This window comes from Lemur catta, chromosome 5 (assembly GCF_020740605.2).
Source record: "Lemur catta isolate mLemCat1 chromosome 5, mLemCat1.pri, whole genome shotgun sequence".
NCBI classification, from domain to species: domain Eukaryota; kingdom Metazoa; phylum Chordata; class Mammalia; order Primates; family Lemuridae; genus Lemur; species Lemur catta.
In genome coordinates, this window is record NC_059132.1 from 42,139,509 (window position 1) to 42,156,861 (window position 17,353).

The 17,353-nt window shown below is 42.1% G+C and overlaps 1 protein-coding gene across 1 annotated transcript in view; it reads left to right on the forward strand.

Annotated features, from left to right (window-relative positions):
- CDYL (chromodomain Y like) overlaps positions 1-17,353 on the forward strand; it is a 174,463-nt gene that overhangs the window by 137,394 nt on the left and 19,716 nt on the right. Inside the window, exon 3 of the mRNA XM_045551619.1 lies at positions 16,465-16,721. Coding sequence (XP_045407575.1) covers positions 16,465-16,721 — 257 coding nt within the window. The remainder of the gene's footprint in view (positions 1-16,464; positions 16,722-17,353) is intronic.

Genomic DNA, 17,353 nt, shown 5'->3' on the forward strand with positions numbered 1-17,353 from the left:
AATTTAGGAGAATATTAAAAATAACTTCACAAATTATAGAATTACCATATGATCTAGCAATTCTATTACTAGCTATATACCCAAAGAATTGAAAACAGAGTCTTGAAGAGATATATTTGTACACAGCATGTGTATACAGTGTTAACAGCATGTTTAATAATAACCAAAAGGTGGAAGTGACCCAAGTGTCCATTGACAGAGGAACGGCTAAATACAATGTGGTCTGCAATCTTATTCAGCCTTAAAAAGGAGGGAAATTCTGACATGCTATAACATGGATGAACCTTGAAGACATTATGCTAAGTGAAGTAAGCCAGTTGCAAAAGGACAAATACTGTGTGATTCCATTTATATGAGGTACCTAGAGGAGACAAATTTATAGACACAAAAAGGAGAATAGTGGTTACCAGGGGCTGGGGGAAGGGAGGATGGGGAGTTAATGTTTAATGGGTGCAGAGTTTCAGTTGGGAAGATAAAAAGTTCTGGAGATGGATGGTGGTGATGGTGGCACAACAATGTCAATATACTTAATGCCACTGAACTATATACTTACACATGACATAAAATTTACCACTTTATGTCAGAATAAAAAGTGCTCTAGATTCTGTACACAGAATCTGTACACAGACAAAGTCCACAGATGTCATCCCCCGCCCCTCCACGTGAGCCGGGGCTCTGCCCGCAGACCTCAGGGCGTGCCCTGCAGGCAGGAGAGTGAGCTGCAGGAGCAGAGCCTTTCCTGGAACAGCTGACGCCCCCAGCAGCTCTGAGCAGTATGAGGGATAAAATCAAGAGTGGATAAAATTAAAGTGAAATGTCAAAGCTTGTTTATTAATCAAATTTGTTAGTTTTTAAATTTTGTGGGTGTATTTTTTAAAAATCGCGCTAGCATGAGACGTTCCTGAGCCGTTCCTCTGAAAAATGGTGGTCTTCAATCCTGCACTGGGCACAGCTAGTAGGGAACGGTTACAGCTTTAGGGTAGGCGGACAGGTAGAAGTACAGGACTTAGAGACTAGGTGTGTTTTAAGGACAGAGGAGGCATCCACACATGCACCTAGTGTGTCTCCTCCCAGGCTCCCCCTCCACAGGGTGAGGAATGCCAGCAACTGAGCACTGCCTCATCTTTCTGCCCAGGTAACCAGACTCGCAACCTGGTGGCCCAGCCTTCTCCCCGCTTGTGAAAAGCCATTTTCCCTGCCGTTCCCCCAGGTTAATACCAGAAATAACAAGAGGACTCTAGTTTGGAACCCTTAAAATAGCAATAAAATGTGTGTTGGAAGTTAAATAGCCCTTGATTTTTTTCTTTTTTTAATTGGTTCAGACCACATTTTCTGGGCCCTGGAAGATCTGTCCAATTACTCTCTTCCTAGGCTCAGCTTTTAGTTGCCCCTGGCTGGTGGGTGAGCTGTAGATCCCCTCACCCCCTCTCCACTGCCTCCATCATTGCGCATGTTCCGTTTAACTTGGCATTTAACCCTTAAAAGGCTGACTGTAGGCTGTTCTGTTCATTTTATTCTGGCTTTCTGTGATAAACCTATATATGGCTTCCTCCACATCTTTTTTTTTGTTTGTTTGTTTGTTTGTTTGTTTTTGAGACAGTGTCACTCTGTTGCCCGGGCTAGAGTGCCTTGGCATCAGCCTAGCTCACAGCAACCTCAAACTCCTGGGCTCAAGCAATCCTTCTGCCTCAGCCTCCCAAGTAGCTGGGACTACAGGCATGTGTCACCATGCCCGGCTAATTTTTCTATGTATTTTTAGCTGTCCAGATAATTTCTTCCTATTTTTAGTAGAGACAGGGTCCCGCTCTTGCTCAGGCTGGTCTCGAACTCCTGAGCTCAAATGATCCTCCCACCTCGGCCTCCCAGAGTGCTAGGATTACAGTAATGAGCCACTGCACCCAGCCCACATCTTTGTTAATGGCATAGTACCCTGGTGTGTCATATTCTATTTCTTGCCAATTATATTCAACAAATACTGAGCACCTACTGTATGCAAAGCACTTGGAAGCCAGTTAAAATCAGCTCCATGAAGTATTCACTAACATTGCCTAGAATGTTCCTGGCTTTTTCGAAGCAGTTTCTTGTCATTAATCACTCCTTTTCCCCATCAGTTTCCTTTTGCCAGCTTGCTTTTCATGGGTACATCTCTTTACCTCCACAGCAAGCAGCTGATCATGATGGAGGATGTGTTTGTGTAGCCTCATGGGCCTTAATGTGACCTGAGCTGGGTGCTCCCTCACCTACATGGTGACCCCGGGCAGGCAAAGGGTTAAGCACTTCCAGGTTGGGGATTTCATCCTGCAAAGTGGGGATTGAGTGAGATGCCTGGTACATGAGCCAGTGATGATGGGTCCATAGGTGTTGGTTGCCCACCCTTTGCCTCGGTGCGTCTGTGTCTCTGACCTCTAGTGATCACCTTGCTCTGAGAAACCTGTATGATTGATCGCTGGGATTGCCTCTCTTGCTTTTGGCAAAGAATTAAGTTGGAAAGAGTTATCAACGAATGGGTAGTTCTTTCCAAGGGAAGATGAGTAATCAGAATGTGAAAATTTTACTTTCCTGAATGATATTAATTGTGAAAAATTATAAATACAAGCAAAATAAGAACCAATCATTACACTATTTCCACATCAGAAGATATGTCATTGTGAAATCATGTGCATGTTTCCTTGGATATGGTTTTTAATGAGGAAAACAGTATAATTTTGATGCTGTCAACCAGTGAGTACTTCAAAACTCCCTGCTAGTTTCCAGATCCTGAGCAGACTTGCTCCTCTTTTATTATATAATATTAATATTTCATTGTTATTTTATCTGCATTGCTACTCTAATCTCAATCTTCTGACCTGAACTTTTCGTTTTGAGTTACCCTGAATATCCTCTTTCAGATATGTCACATCAGTGATAGATACCACACACGTGGACTCTGGAACAGTGGTCCCTGCCTTGGGGCATCCCAGTATCACTGGGCAAGGGGCCGGGCTGTACCTCACGACCCATCAGGTGGCTGCAGGTGTGGCCCAAGGACCACCTTTTTTTCCTTTTATTTTACTCGACACATAATAATTGTACATATTTATGGGGTAGAGTGTAATTTTTTGATACACAGGTACAATGTGTAATGATCAAATTAGGGTAATTAGCAAATACATCACATCAGACATTTGTCATTTGTGTTGGGAACATTCAAACTTTCTTTTCTCGCTATTTGAAAATATGCAATAAATTGTTGCTAATTGTAGTCCCCTACAATGCTATAGAGCACTAGAACTTACTCCTCTTATCTATCTAGCTGTAATTTTGTATCTGTTAACCAACCTTTGGCTCTCCCTCTCCCCCCACTTTGCACTATTGTACTCTATACTTACATGAGCACAACTTTTTTAGCTCCCACATACGAGTGAGAACATGCAGTATGTATCTTTCTGTGCCTGCCTTATTTCACTTAATACCTTCCAGGTTCATTCTTGTTGCTGCGAATGATAGGATTTTGTTTTTTCTTAAGGCTGAATGATAATGTGTACATTGACCACATTTTCTTTATCTGTTCATCCACTGATGGACACTTAGGTTGACTCCATATCTCGACTATTATGAGTAATGCTGCATTGAATGTGGGAGAGCAGATGTCTCTTCAACATACTGATTTCTCTTTCTTTGGGTATATACCTAGTAGTGGAATTGCTGGATCATATGGTAGTTCTTTTGTTAGTTTTTTGAGGAAACTCCATACTGTTTTCCGTAATGGCTGTACTAATTTACATTCCTACCAACATTGTATACGCGTTCCCCGTTCTCCAAGGAGCACTTTTGAAAAAGCTCCCCAATGATTCCATTGCACAATCCAGGTGGGAACCCCTGCTGTAGGTGGCAGCACATTGCAATTGCCATAACTCTCTTGGTTCATAATGCTGCGGTGGTTTAATCAGGCTGGTCTTATTTAGGTTTTGGGAAATTATAATTAATTAACTACCTAGAGTTGATTCAAAGTCATATAGTCTCGTTAATTGGTACTTCCTTTTTGTCTCAAAATAGTATTTTTATCCTCATTGCTTTTTGCGCTTAAGATTTTTAGATTGGTTCTCTTTGAAAAACTAACTTACTAAACAGAATCATTTTAGTTCAAAAAGTGTGGCTTATATTCTTCTGTTGATTTGGCGGGGGGCAGGGGGGCGGACAGAGTCTCACTCTGTCACCCTGGGGTAGAGTACAATGGCATCATCATAGCTCACTGCAACCTCAAACTCCTGGGCTTAAGGGATCCTTCTACCTCAGCCTTCTGAGTAGCTGGGACTGCAGGCTCGCGCCAGGACTCCCACCTAATTTTTCCATTTTTAATTTAGATGGGGTCTCGCCCCTGCTCAGGCTGGTCTCGAACTCCTGAGCACTGAAGCGATCCTCCCGCCTTGGCTTCCCAGAGTGCTAGGATTAGAGGTATGAGCCATGGCGCCTGCCCCTTCTGTTGATTTTCAAAATGTTCTCTATGGACTGTCAGGTGTTTAACATCCTCATTTCACAATTTTTCATTCATGTCCCTTGGGTATATTTGTAGCAGACCCAAGTTATTTAGCAATTTCAAGGATTTATTTTTATGCTTCATGGATTAAAATGGCATTTATGCCTCCTTTGTTCTCAGGTTTTCGTTTGCTCTTTAAGGAGCATTATTGCCAAGTGGAGAGAGGAACTGAGGTCACCAGTGACCTGTGTCTTGCTCTCCCCTCTGTACCACCAGCCTCCCAGGGTGAGCCAGGGATGGGGAGGAGGATGACACTGTTGAGGAAGCAGGGGCGTTGAGATCGGGTCAGCTTTATTCATTTATCAAATGTACCCTAAGTGTCTGGTGCTGAGCTGGGGTCCAGGTAGAGAGATGTGCTCCCCCTCAGGGCCCAGACAGGTTGGGGCCTGGGGCTGCCAGGGTCACCCCTTATGGGGGCCATCCTGGAAGTGCAGCTGGAGCTGTCCCACAGGCGAGCGCGGCATGCAGAGTCGCTCGGCAGTATCAGAGCAGAGTTCTGGGGCTTCTGCGGTGTGAGCTGAAGTAAGAGGCACATCAGGGCACTGCTCTGCCACAGTCTCTAGTTTCTCCTAGTCTGTTCTGTCTTAAATAAATAAATACCAATTGGTAGCCACGAAACTGATTTTATATCCCAGATTTTAAAAGGTGCTTTTGTGTAGAGTAGGGGAGATGCCATCCGGGGAACAAGAACACCATACCGACCCATCGTGCACCCCTGGACAAAGAGCCCCAGAGTCGACAGTCAGACAAGTGTGGGGTAGTCACGCTGAAATGACTAGAAGAAAAGGACCTTCTAATCCTGACCCAGTGTGGAAAAGGATTGCTATAGTCGCTGGCCCAGGAAAGTGACTGCTCAGGCATTTGTTTTTTGGAGTGACGGCGGCAGTTTTACTGGGCCTGGCAAGTGACTGGTCTGGCAAAACATTGTTGTTTCTTGCAGACGTATGGGAGGAAGCGCAGTGCTGGTCAACAAGGACAGTCTGGCCTTCCCTCCCGTTCGTGGGCTATGTCTGCTGTCATTGGGGAAGGGCTTTATGTGTGTCCAGAGGCAAAGCGCCTGATGCGTGAAACACACAGTTTGGGGAAAGGGGGGTGGATGCAGGGCAGTCATCGTGCCTGTGGCCAAGCCTGCGAATAATGCAGGCCAGGCCACTGTGTTCATGCTGCAGATTTGGACAGGCTCATTCTTAAAAATAAGGTTTCTTGTGTTTCAATTTAGTGACATTAAATTTGTATGAAAGGCTCAATGTCTTAAGTGGCTATCTTAACTCCTGGGTTTTTCCTAATACAGTGTTCAAAAATAAAGTACCACCAGCTCCGGCATCCAGGAGCTACAGTGGTGGCACAAAAATGAGCTTGCCCTTGGTCTCTGAATCCCAAGTCCAGAGCTGCAGGTGGTCCTCAGGCATATCCAACCAGAGATTGGGGAGCTTCTCTGTTGGGGTAATACTGAGGGGCCACCAGGGAGATTCTGGGTGGACTGGGAGTCATGGGGTGCAAGTGGGAGTAGATTTTAAAGACCATGTGTACCCTGCTTCCACTCCTCCCGCAGGGTGATGGGCGGGGACAGGATTCCCCCTAATTGGTTGGAAGAAAGATCTATCTGTGGCCAGTCACTTGGCCTGAAGGGTTAGGGGAAGAATGCCCTCAGTCCCTGAAGGTTTCATGGGTTTGAGGTACCATAGCTGCCGTAAAACACAGGCCACCTATGGAGTTTTAGATGGTGGATGCTGCTCTTTTAAACAGAGAGGATATAATTAACTTGCAAGTGAGCCTGATACTCTTAAGGACAGATTTGTGAGCAGAGACAAAGATTCTGGAGTGACCTGCTATCCATCACTGGTGGGTGGAACTGAGGAAAACTGAGTAGGCCAGAGAACCACCAAGGACAAAGGAAAGCTTGCAGAATGATACTCTTCTCTCTCCAGTTGCAGAGTCTTCATTCTGCCTCGGGAAGCGTTGGGAGCCTGTGCTGTGGAAATCCACTCTGTTCCCAGCTCCTTACCTGCGTGGTGCTTCCCCGTTTAAGGTGGGACAGCAATGTCCAGGTGCTTTGCAGTGGGGTTTGGGTGGAGCCCCTGTTGATGTCAGTAAGTTCCTCCTGGAAGGATTTGGCTGATGAAGAACAAAGCATTTTCTGAACGTGGTGGTTGGTAGTAAGCATTTCCCTCCTCACTCTGCGTTGAGCCAGGCTGGTTGGTTTGTATGGCGTCTTGAAGCCCATCATTAGTTAGATGATTTTATTGTTAGGGCCAGGTCTCAAACATGGCTGTGAATAAATTCTTTCTTGAATTAAGCAAAAAAGGACTTTGTGAGCAGTGGAAAGAAAACTTAGAGTCAATTCTGCTGTCACGTGATATATGTATTCCTAAAAGTAACCACACTATGCAAAATTATGCAGTGAAAACTACAGGACTTATGGGGGAAATGGGGTTAGGTGTACAACATTCAAAAACTTTGTCATTGAAACTAAAAAATGAGATGGGAACCGAATAGAAACAGTAGCACAATTTCACATGTTAAATGGTTAAGAAAAACAAATACTGCAATAGATAAGGTACTTTATCTTGAAAAAGCCCAGCTTACAGAAGTGGGTGTTGGAAGGTTTGTAGCTTGTGGCTTATTGTGAAGCTGTGGAAGGAGTATTATCTGAAATCACGTGGAAAGCTCTAACAACTGATGTGAATGGGCGGCTGTTTGCGCTGTGTGCAGATGTGTGTTTGTGTATTCCTGCCCAGCCAGGTTCAGCAGGATACAGTTGTACCTTCATCAGCTTTCTTCAGACAGTTACACATAAATACATGTGAAACTCACAATACCCTGAAATTGTTCCTAATATATCATTTGTACTGGAACAAAACATTATAGCAATACCAATGGTATATTAATATCTTTCTTGAAAATTGAAGGAGTTGGAACAGAGGGACTTGTGCAATTATTTGTAATGAAGTCCTTTAACACATTACGGAAGAAAGGGGTACTAGAATTTAAAGCTTACCTTTACTTCCATGTTCATGCAAAATTTTTCCCTTGATTGAATTAAGTTTGCAGATTATATAATCTGAATAAAATTGTAGGATTATGTATAGTTAAATAAGATGAGGTTCTATAGGTGTGAATAACTCTATTTTGAAATAGTGAACTTTATAAAGGAGGGTTATTAATTCTGTATACACTGTAGTCCTTGCTCTCTAACTTCAGACTAAAAAAAATAATAGCCATGAATATCCAAGATGGTTAAAAGTAGTTTTGGAACTCTTTTTGTCATAGAGACCCATTGTGCCTAGACAACATATTAAAACCTACTCTTTATTATACTATCTTAAACTAAAATATAGTCAGAGAAATACCAGTAAATCTTTATATAATGAAAATAATATCGCAGACACTTTCATCTGAATTTGGATGCTATAATGTGATTTCAAGTGGTTTCCTGACTATTAATGATATATTATAGAAATTTATAAGATACCAAGAAGATAAGAATCACCCCATATCTCTGTCACCAAGAAAGAGTCATTATTAACATTTCTATACTTTATATTCCTAATAAACTCACATGAAAACATTGTTTATCTGTCTACTCATCCACACACCCCTTTTGTTATCTTTCATTTTCATTTCTTTCATGTATGATTTTAATTTCGGTGGTGGGTGGTGGAAGAACACAGGCTCAGGAATCATATCTGCAGACACAACACACCTTTCAAATGTGCTGTATGGATTTAAATTAGATTATTTATGCCAAGAGCACAGCATATCTAAGGTGTAATGAAATGGTAGCTGCTGTGATGTACTTACGGACGTATGTTTTTTTAAAAATCTTCATAAACATAAAGCTATATAATACTATGTCAGGTACATGTGTGTCATAATCATTTTCTTACTGTTAGACACAAATTAAATTTAGGGCTCTTGACAGTTTTTCCATTTTAAAGTAAAGCTGTTTGAATACTTTTTGTATGTAAAAATATGTCCTCATAGAATTTCTTTCCTTCTTTAGAAGTAGAATTATAAGGGCAGAGGTTGATTAGCACATCTTCAAAAATCGCTTTCTAGAAATGTACCAATTTATGTATGTGTGTGCCCTTCACCAGCCCTGACTTAATTGCCATATTTCAAAAGTTTTCATAATCTGAAGGTAGAAATGATTGTTGCATTTTTTTCACTTGTGATATCATTGTTTTGGTATTTTTATTCTGTCATTTGAATTTTCTGTGAACATCCTTCGGGGGAGTGTGTACGTGTGTTTTCTGCTCTGTTCTTTACATTCAAATCAATTTATATGAGGCCAGGTGTGGTGGCTCAGACCTATAATCCCAACATTTTGGGAAGCCAAGGTGGGAGGATTCACTGAAGCCAGGAGTTCAAGGCTGCAGTGAGCCATGACTGTGCGACTGCATTCCAGCCTGGACAACAGAGTGAGACCCTATCGCCAAAAAAAAAATTGTATTACTTCTTTAATGATAAAAAATATTAGCCTTTCATCTGTGTTTTCGATTTTTATGTATTTGAATTTTCTTTTAACTTTTATCATTTTTTTCTATCTAGAAACTATATATGTATGAATGTATTTTTCATTCTGTATATTCTCTTATGTTTTTAGTGAATAAGAGTGTTTTTTTTAAAGAAAACTTCCTTTTTTTATTATTTATCAAATGGTTCATACCAGTTTATATTGGTTTGTAGTGCATATGTCGTCATCATAGGAGCTATTTTTAAACTACTACTAACTCATCATTTTTCCCTGCACTAGAACTATGCTCCTTGTGTATATTTATCATATATAACTAGTTAGGTATATTTCACTCATTCTTTCTGAGCTTGTCTTCCTGCTAAGTTTTGAACACTGAGATTTTAATAAGAAGTCTACTAGAATTAAAATTTGGAAAGATAGATAGCTCTGTAGTATTTGGTTTTCTCCAGAATCATGGCATTTTCTTCCAATTTTTTGGCTTTTGTGTTCCTTAGTAAAATTTGTTGTTTTCTACTTATTCATTCTGTATATGTCTTGAATATTAAATTTATTCCTAATTTTTGTTACTGTAGGTGACGTTTTTAATGTGTATTTATTTTCTAAATACTTCATAGAATATAGAAAAGCTTTTGTTTAGTGTGTTTTTATGATTCTTGCCCACTAAGATATTTCACAATTATCTTTAAACTGTCAACTATTAATAAAGTAGAATTACACTGCCGTGAATAATAAGTAAAATTGATCTGTGGTTTTATTTTTTGTCATCTGTGTCAAGTTCTGACATCAGTTATCTTTGCATAATGAATTGGATAATTGTCTTTCTTTTCTGTGGGCTCTGAAGCTGTTTGTTACTTGTACAGTGAGCTGTTCCCTAACCTGCCTAGCCCCAAATGGTTTTAAGAGTAATTCTTTAATAACTTTATTTTTATTTTTCCGTGGTTATTTTTTTTTCTTTCTGCTGCATCAGAGATCAGTCTTGATAACTCGTGTTTTTCCAGAGAGTAGTCTTTTTTTGAGGATATTTTAATATATTTGCATAGTATATACAAAGCAGTTTTTATTCATATTTGTTAGGTTGGTATGAAAGCAGGGGATTTTTTTCTGTGACCAGGCCAACCAGCTACTACTTTCTATTTTTAGTTAATTACATTTGCTAAACAGTCTATGTGGGTCCATTTTTACCCATTTATTTACCAGTCTGATGCTGTTCTTTCCTTTACATATATCCAGGTTTCTAGCTGTTAATCTTTTTTTTTTCAGCCTGAAGAGAGCATCCTCTAACATTTCTTATATACAGGTCTGCTGGTGACCAGTTCTCTCAGCTTTTGTCTGGAAATGTTATTTCTAGTCTGTTCTTAAAGGACATTTATGCTGTATATGTGCTATATGTATAGGTTTACTTTTTTTTATCCTTGTGCTTCAGAGGTACCATTTTCTTCTGTCTTGTATATTTTCTGAAGATGAGTATGCAATTTTTCTCCTGTTATATCTGTAATCCTTTTTTTCCTCCAGGTTTGCAGCAGATTATAATATGCCTTAGTTTGGGTTTATGTGTATGTAGGTATTTGTTAAACTTCTTAGATCTGTAGGCTTCTGGTTTTTGTCAAATATGGGAAACTTTCCACCATTATTTCTACAAATACTTTACTTAGGCACACACACATAGAGCACACACATGCCCCTTCTGAGATTCAAATTACACATATGCTAGACTGGGCACTCAGACTCTGCTCATCATTTCTTCTGCCTATTCTCTCTCCGTGCTGCATTTTGATATAGAGTATATTGCTATGTCTTCAAGTTCTTTAATCTTTTCTTTTCTACTATCTAATCTGTTAAATCCAATGAAATTTTAATTTTAATCTTCCATTTTTGTATTATGTTCATGTTGTCATTTAAATTCTTGAACATATTATGGTTATTTATAACAGTTTTGAAAATGTTCTTTTCTAGCAATTTTTCATGTCTCATTTTTAGTTCTCTTTCTATTGACTGATTCAGTCTTGGTCATCATCCTGTTTTCCTGCTTTGCTAGTCTAGGAATTTTTGGTTAGTTGCTGAAAGTCATTACTTTTACATTTTGGAGTGCTGGATTTTGTTGTATGCTAAAAAGATTTGTTCTAGCAGGAAATTATTACTTGAATATCAGTTTGATCCCTTCAAGGTGTATTTTTAAGCTTTATTAGTACAATTCTAAGTATCCTTTATTCTAGAGTTAGATTTGTTCTACTAATACTTGCCTGCTCTGGGGTCTTTACTGTATGCCCCGTTTATTCTATGAGGTCTCTCTACTCTGGCTGGTGAGGACTCCCAGCCCTGTGTGTACACTGAGAATTAGTCAGTTTACAGGTCTCAAGTGATTGTTCTTGCCTCAAAAGTTGTTCCCTGCCCAGCCTTGTGGAATTTCTCCCTCCTGTGCATGTTCAGATTGTCATTCAACAAAGGCTCAAGGGAGTCCCTAGGCAGTTCTGGGCCTTTCTCTGTAGCTCCTTCCTTTTCCATACCCTGCACAACAAATTATAGCTGGCAAGGCCTCCCTGAGTCTTATGTTCCAATTCAGCATCTTTGCTGGCTGTGTCTTCCCCCATCCCCTCATCCCCCCAGTGTGGAGATTGCCTCTGGCAGAAAGCGGGGTGGGTCATTGGGCTCACTGTCTCCCTTCACTCTGGGAACGCAGTCCTGCACTGCCTGTTGTTCAGTGCCTGAAAACAGCTGTTTCGTGTGTTTTGTTCCATTTACTAGTTATCAGTGGCACGTGAGGAAGTACAGACCCTGTTCCTCTCTCAAGGTCACAAGTCATGTTTAGAGAAACTTATACTTTCTAAAGCATTTTTAACATACATATTTGAGGCTGTCTTTTTTTGCTCTGAAACATATTAAAAGAAAACCAGTTATTAATAGAGGCACTAAAATAGATTTCTTTCCTAGTCAAATTTTATGTTAATAAATCTTAGGAAAGTGTTCGTAGTCCTTGAATCCAAATCCTTTAAGAACTATCAGTTCACGGAGGCAACTTTTCCTCATTCCTTTTCATGATGGTGTAGTGAGTCACACTAAATTTTCTCACAGTTTATATTGTGGGGAGTATTTTTCCCTGAATCTCAGTGTTCACCTTTTGTTTAGTCATTAGTGGTTGGTTCTGCTCTGAAGTGTAGAGCTTACTGTCCCTGGCGTGGCTTCAGGTAATGAGCTGTGTGGTGTTTGGCAGGCCACTAACTTCTCATCTCTAAAGTGAGGGATCTGGACTAATGAGATTTCAAAGTCCCTTCCATTTATTTATTCAGTAAATATTTACTGAGCATGGTGAGTACTGGGGACACATTAGTGAACGAGACAAACAAGGACCCTGCAGTTACTTAGTGGAATGCATAGATAATACTATAAATAAAAATGTAACAAGAAAGAAATAACTTTGAGGGATGCCTGAAGAAAACAAATCAGGGTAATGTGCAGTGACAGTGGGGAAGGGCCCACATCAGATGGGGTGGTCCAAGAAGGCTTGTCTGAGGAGCTAAAATGTGAGTCATCCAGATGAATGAAAGAAATGCCATTTCAATTCCAGGACACAGGCGTTCTAGGCACGTGCAAGAGTCCTGAGGTGGGCACATACCTAGGGGCTTTAAGAACACCATTGTCTTGAATAAGGGGCATAAATGATGCAGGGGTGGGGGTGCAGGACAAGGCCCAGTGCTGCCAAAGTCTGTGACTCCAAGGCTCCATCCTGCTGGGATGCTTCTCTACCTAAAACTATTAGGTGCTACGTGCTATCCACAGATGGATGACGGGGGCCCCAGGAATCACATTGGAGTGGGCATGGTGGTTGAGGATACTAGCAAGATCACAGAGTCTAAATCAGCAAGGACCTCAGTGGCGCTAGTGAGCTAACATGGTTTTAGCCAGGAGGCTAGAGGCCAGCTGCAGTGGTCTTGGTCAGCATGAGCCAAAAAATCCATTTTTAAATTTGCAGAACCACAGATAACTCCATAGGAACTATCACTTATGGAAATATTTTCACTAAGAAAATATTGAGCTTTTTCTGAAGCTCACATAAAAAAGCTACATGGACCCCATAGCCTAGAAATCCTGCTTCCGTGGAAGGAAGCTGCCAGTAAAACTGCTTGGAGAGTTTAAGGAATGTGTGACTTTTAAATAGAGAAAGAAAAGATGCTGTGGAAAGCAAGAGCAAGTCAAAAGGGTGGAAGGGGCTGACCCCCGAAGCCAGCCGGCTCTGTCCTGTTGGAAAGCAGCTATAACAAAATACCATAGACTGAGTGGCTTATAAACAACAGAAACTTACTTCTCACAGTTCTGGAGGCCAGTAAGTCCAAGATCAAGGTGCCAGCCAATGTGTTGTCTGATAAGGGCCTTCTTCCTGGTTGTAGCCCAATCCTCGCATGGTGGAGGGGAAAGAGGTCTCTCTAGGGATCTTTTACCAGGGCACTGATCCCATTCATGAGGGCTCCACCTCCATGACCTCGTCACCTCCTGAAGGTCCCACCTCCTTAGACCATCAGATTGGGTGTTAGGATTTCCACAGGTGGATTTGGGGAGGACATAAACATTCAGACCGTAGCAACAAGGCCTTCCCTATGTTGCTGGGATGATTCTTCTTGTGCTTTGGTATAGCACCAATTAAAATCCAGTTCCAGCTGAAGAACTCTCAAAGACCCAGCAGCTCTCACTTGACATTACTAGCATACTGGCATGTGCAGTCTGAAAGAATCCCCTCTTCTCCTGAGAAAGCCCAGTCTCCAACCTGTTTCCTCATCTGTCTCTTCTCACATCATTCCACCACTGTGTCCTTGTGGAATCTTTAGGCAGAGAAGCCATCGTTGTGAGCTACCACCTAAGTGTTAGAGTCTTCTCACCTGCAGTTACATCTCTGTGTTCCTTAAGTTTCTTTAAACAGCATTTTAACAAATTCCTGATTTGAATATATATGTTTTTTATTTATTTATCAATTTCTATCTGTCTTCTTTTGTACCCTGTGGTCTGGCTTCTCCCCTCAGTGCTGTAGTGAAACAGCTTGCCCACGTTTATTAATGGCCTCTGGTCTCCGCTGCCTCTTCTCCATTCTCCTCCACCTCTCTGAAGCATATGCCTCTGTTGACACATCCTTGTTGCTGTGGCATTCTGGCCTTCCTTTTAGGACACCTTCCTGCATCCAGCTGCCTCCTGGCCCTCCCCAACTAGCCACAGCAGGCTCACTTGCTTGCTCTTCCCTCTGGAGCTCTTACCTGTCAGCTCAACCGTTATCTCTGGGCACCAACCCCCAAGCACATATGTCAAACACTGACTTCCCCGGTCCCCCTTCTGGGTCCTGGGCTCTGTGCACCTTCACCTGAATCCTCACCATGGAGGAAGCCAAGCGTCCCCCCTCCCCTCCTCCCTCAGCTGCCTCTAGCTCCCCTGTGGGTGCCCCTCCCTCCTGCTCACCCAGGCTCGAAGTTCAGAAACCTCAGGATCCTCTTCTCTGTGTTCAGAGGTTATCTGGCCATGTTAACTCTAGCTCTGAATTTAAGTGGGTTGAGGACCGATGGACAGAGGGAGGAGTGTAGACAGCAGAGTAGACAGGTGAGGCTGTACTGGGCAGGGGACGAGGGCAGTAGCTGAGAGGGGAAGAGCAGGTCAGAGAGGGTTTCTGAAGGTAAAAGAGATTGGGGGATGTTTTAAAACAAAGGTAGGGAAGGATCTGGTAGGAGAGAAGACGAAGGTTAAAAGAAAGAGAAGGATCTTTCCCAGGTTCCTCAGAAGGATTTAGCAACACCCTGTCTGACTGGTGACATCTGACCAAACACTCTTTCAGTTAGAAATACTCCAGGCTGCAAGTCCTTTAGGAACTTGTCCTACAGATTTGCCAACGTTGGAATGATGTAGGCCACAGGGATACATTATAGCTGTGTTTGTCCTGTCAACAGATCATTGAATATTAGTGTTTATTCCAATGTGAATTAGAAAAACACATTATAGTACATCCATACAGTGTGCTGCTGTGTAGCCTTGGAAAAGAATAGGAAACTGTGTCCTTCCAGAGAAAGGGAATTCTAAGATATTATCAAATGAATAAAAGCAAGATAGAACAATATTGTATGTATCTTACATATGTACAAGCAAAACATAATGTATATAATAAGCTGTAACAACACACTGTGTTTTTTAAAAGGAGGGGGTGAAGAAGAAAGATGTATTCATATTTTCTTGTACGTACATAAAGACTCTGGAGGGACCCCTGAAAAATCTGCCCTGTGGCCGATTAGTGGGGGCTGGACCTGAGCAAATAGGGGAAGTGGACGGGGGCTTTAACCATGTATCTTTTTATAGTTTTAGATTCTTGAACCGTATGCAGATATTATAACCTCTTTAAAATTTTCTAAACATTGATTTTTTTAAAAAAAAAAACCTCCAAAGATTAAAATGAATAGTATTACTTCCACCAATTCAATGAAAGCCAAGTTGTTTTACCAGAGAGAGTATTTGGCTACTCTGAAGTGTCCATTCATGAGTCTTTTCTGGTTTTCTGAATAAGGTTTGGCTTATTCTCTGTCACTTTAGAGGAGTTATTTCTGATTTTTAATTATTCCTGTTATTCCTCTCAGAGACCTTCTACCATTGCTGATACTATTAGTGAAGCCAGATACAGTTTTCTTACATTTGTGTCCCTTTTTTCCCCATCCAAAGGCTCTGTGCTTTCCTTGCCACCTTAGGTGATGTTTTGACAATGCATATAGATAGGAGGAGAATTATTTGCCTTAATACTTGAATTCTTACCCTGATACATCTTACATCTTTACTCCAGTAAAGTGTTAAATGAAACCCTTGACTTTGTTATAATAAAAATACTAAAGGAGACCTTAAGGCTGATTGGAGCAGCTGTGTGGGCGAGAGGGGGGAGCGCTGTCTGCAGCTGCCTACAGCACTGTCTGAAAACTGGGACTAGTGAACTGGGACTAGTGGACGGACCTGCTAGTAGTCACCTCCCAGGGCAGCTTCAGGAAGAGGCCCTGAGCATCTCGCGTGCCCCGCAGCGGGGCAGTGGTCTCAAGTGGTGGCTGCAGAACTGCAGAAACAGGTCAATCTTGAAGTTTCAAAAGAAGTTTTGACTAGACAGCAGGTGGCCTCGACTCTAGTAAGATTTTTCATTTGTTTCTTAAACCGTCTGAAACCTGGAACAGGTACTCTCCATGAGACCCATTCTCCTTTAATTCCACCCTTCAAAAGTCTCAAATTTTGTAGCTGCTTTTCAGTGAGTACCTCTCCATTTTTATTTTTTAGGTAAGATCAGTCATCAGACTTTGAAGGAAAACAAATGACTGTAAATGTTCTAAAGGTTCTAATTAATAACGAACGTCCTTCCATTAATAACTTAAGTCCTGGGTTTGTAACGAGCATTTTTATTTAATTCGGAGATGACACTGGGGAGTGAACTGCTGGTAGGACAGCACAGACCACTGTGGTTTCAAACTCTTGGCAGGTACATCTCCGTTCATGGATGCATTAACAGCCAATGGAACAGCCAACATACAGACATCTGTTACAGGAGTGACAGCCGGGAAAAGGAAATTTATTGACGACAGAAGAGACCAGCCTTTTGACAAGCGGTTGCGTTTCAGTGTGAGGCAAACAGAAAGTGCCTACAGATACAGAGATATTGTCGTCAGGAAGCAGGATGGCTTCACCCACATCTTGTTATCCACAAAATCATCAGAGAATAACTCTCTAAATCCAGAGGTGAGAGACACTCCTTGGGCTGATTTGTGCTTCATGCTTCTCCACGCCCGTGTTCTGGGCCACTTTGCTGAACTGGCGCTCCTCTTTGTGCTCTCTCTAAACTACTCCCTCCGGCCGTGTCCCAGTGCCCTCCAGAGGTAGGGCGCAGAGGGAGGCTGGCGCGTTGCTCCTCGTCACACTGGGGCCTGAGGTGCAGTCGGGACAGCAGGCGTGTGCTGAGTGTCCATCCCTGTTCTCCTTGGGTGTGGGCTGTGACGGGAACCCGGGCTCTGAACAGGGAGGTGGTGGCTGCACCTTTGTCCTCGTTCACCCCCCAGGCCGGGAGTTCTTCATCTGGAGGGCACAGGGGCTCGGGGATCCCGTGCCTCCCTGAAGTCACATGGAAATGTGTATGCACACATGCTTTGCTTTCGCTTTCATCAGAGTCTTAGAGGGTTCTTTCTTAGAATTAAAATGCCCTGGGGTCCCAGTCCCATCAGAATATTTGTCGTCATTCCTAGTCTTCAGAACTTGCAGCAGAACGCACTGCTGCAGGGCTTTCAGCACGTGCGGAGCTGAGCGCTCAAGGACTGAGGGAGGCTGGCGGTTGCAAAGGTTCAAAAAAGAATTTTACTAAGTATCTAGAATTGGGA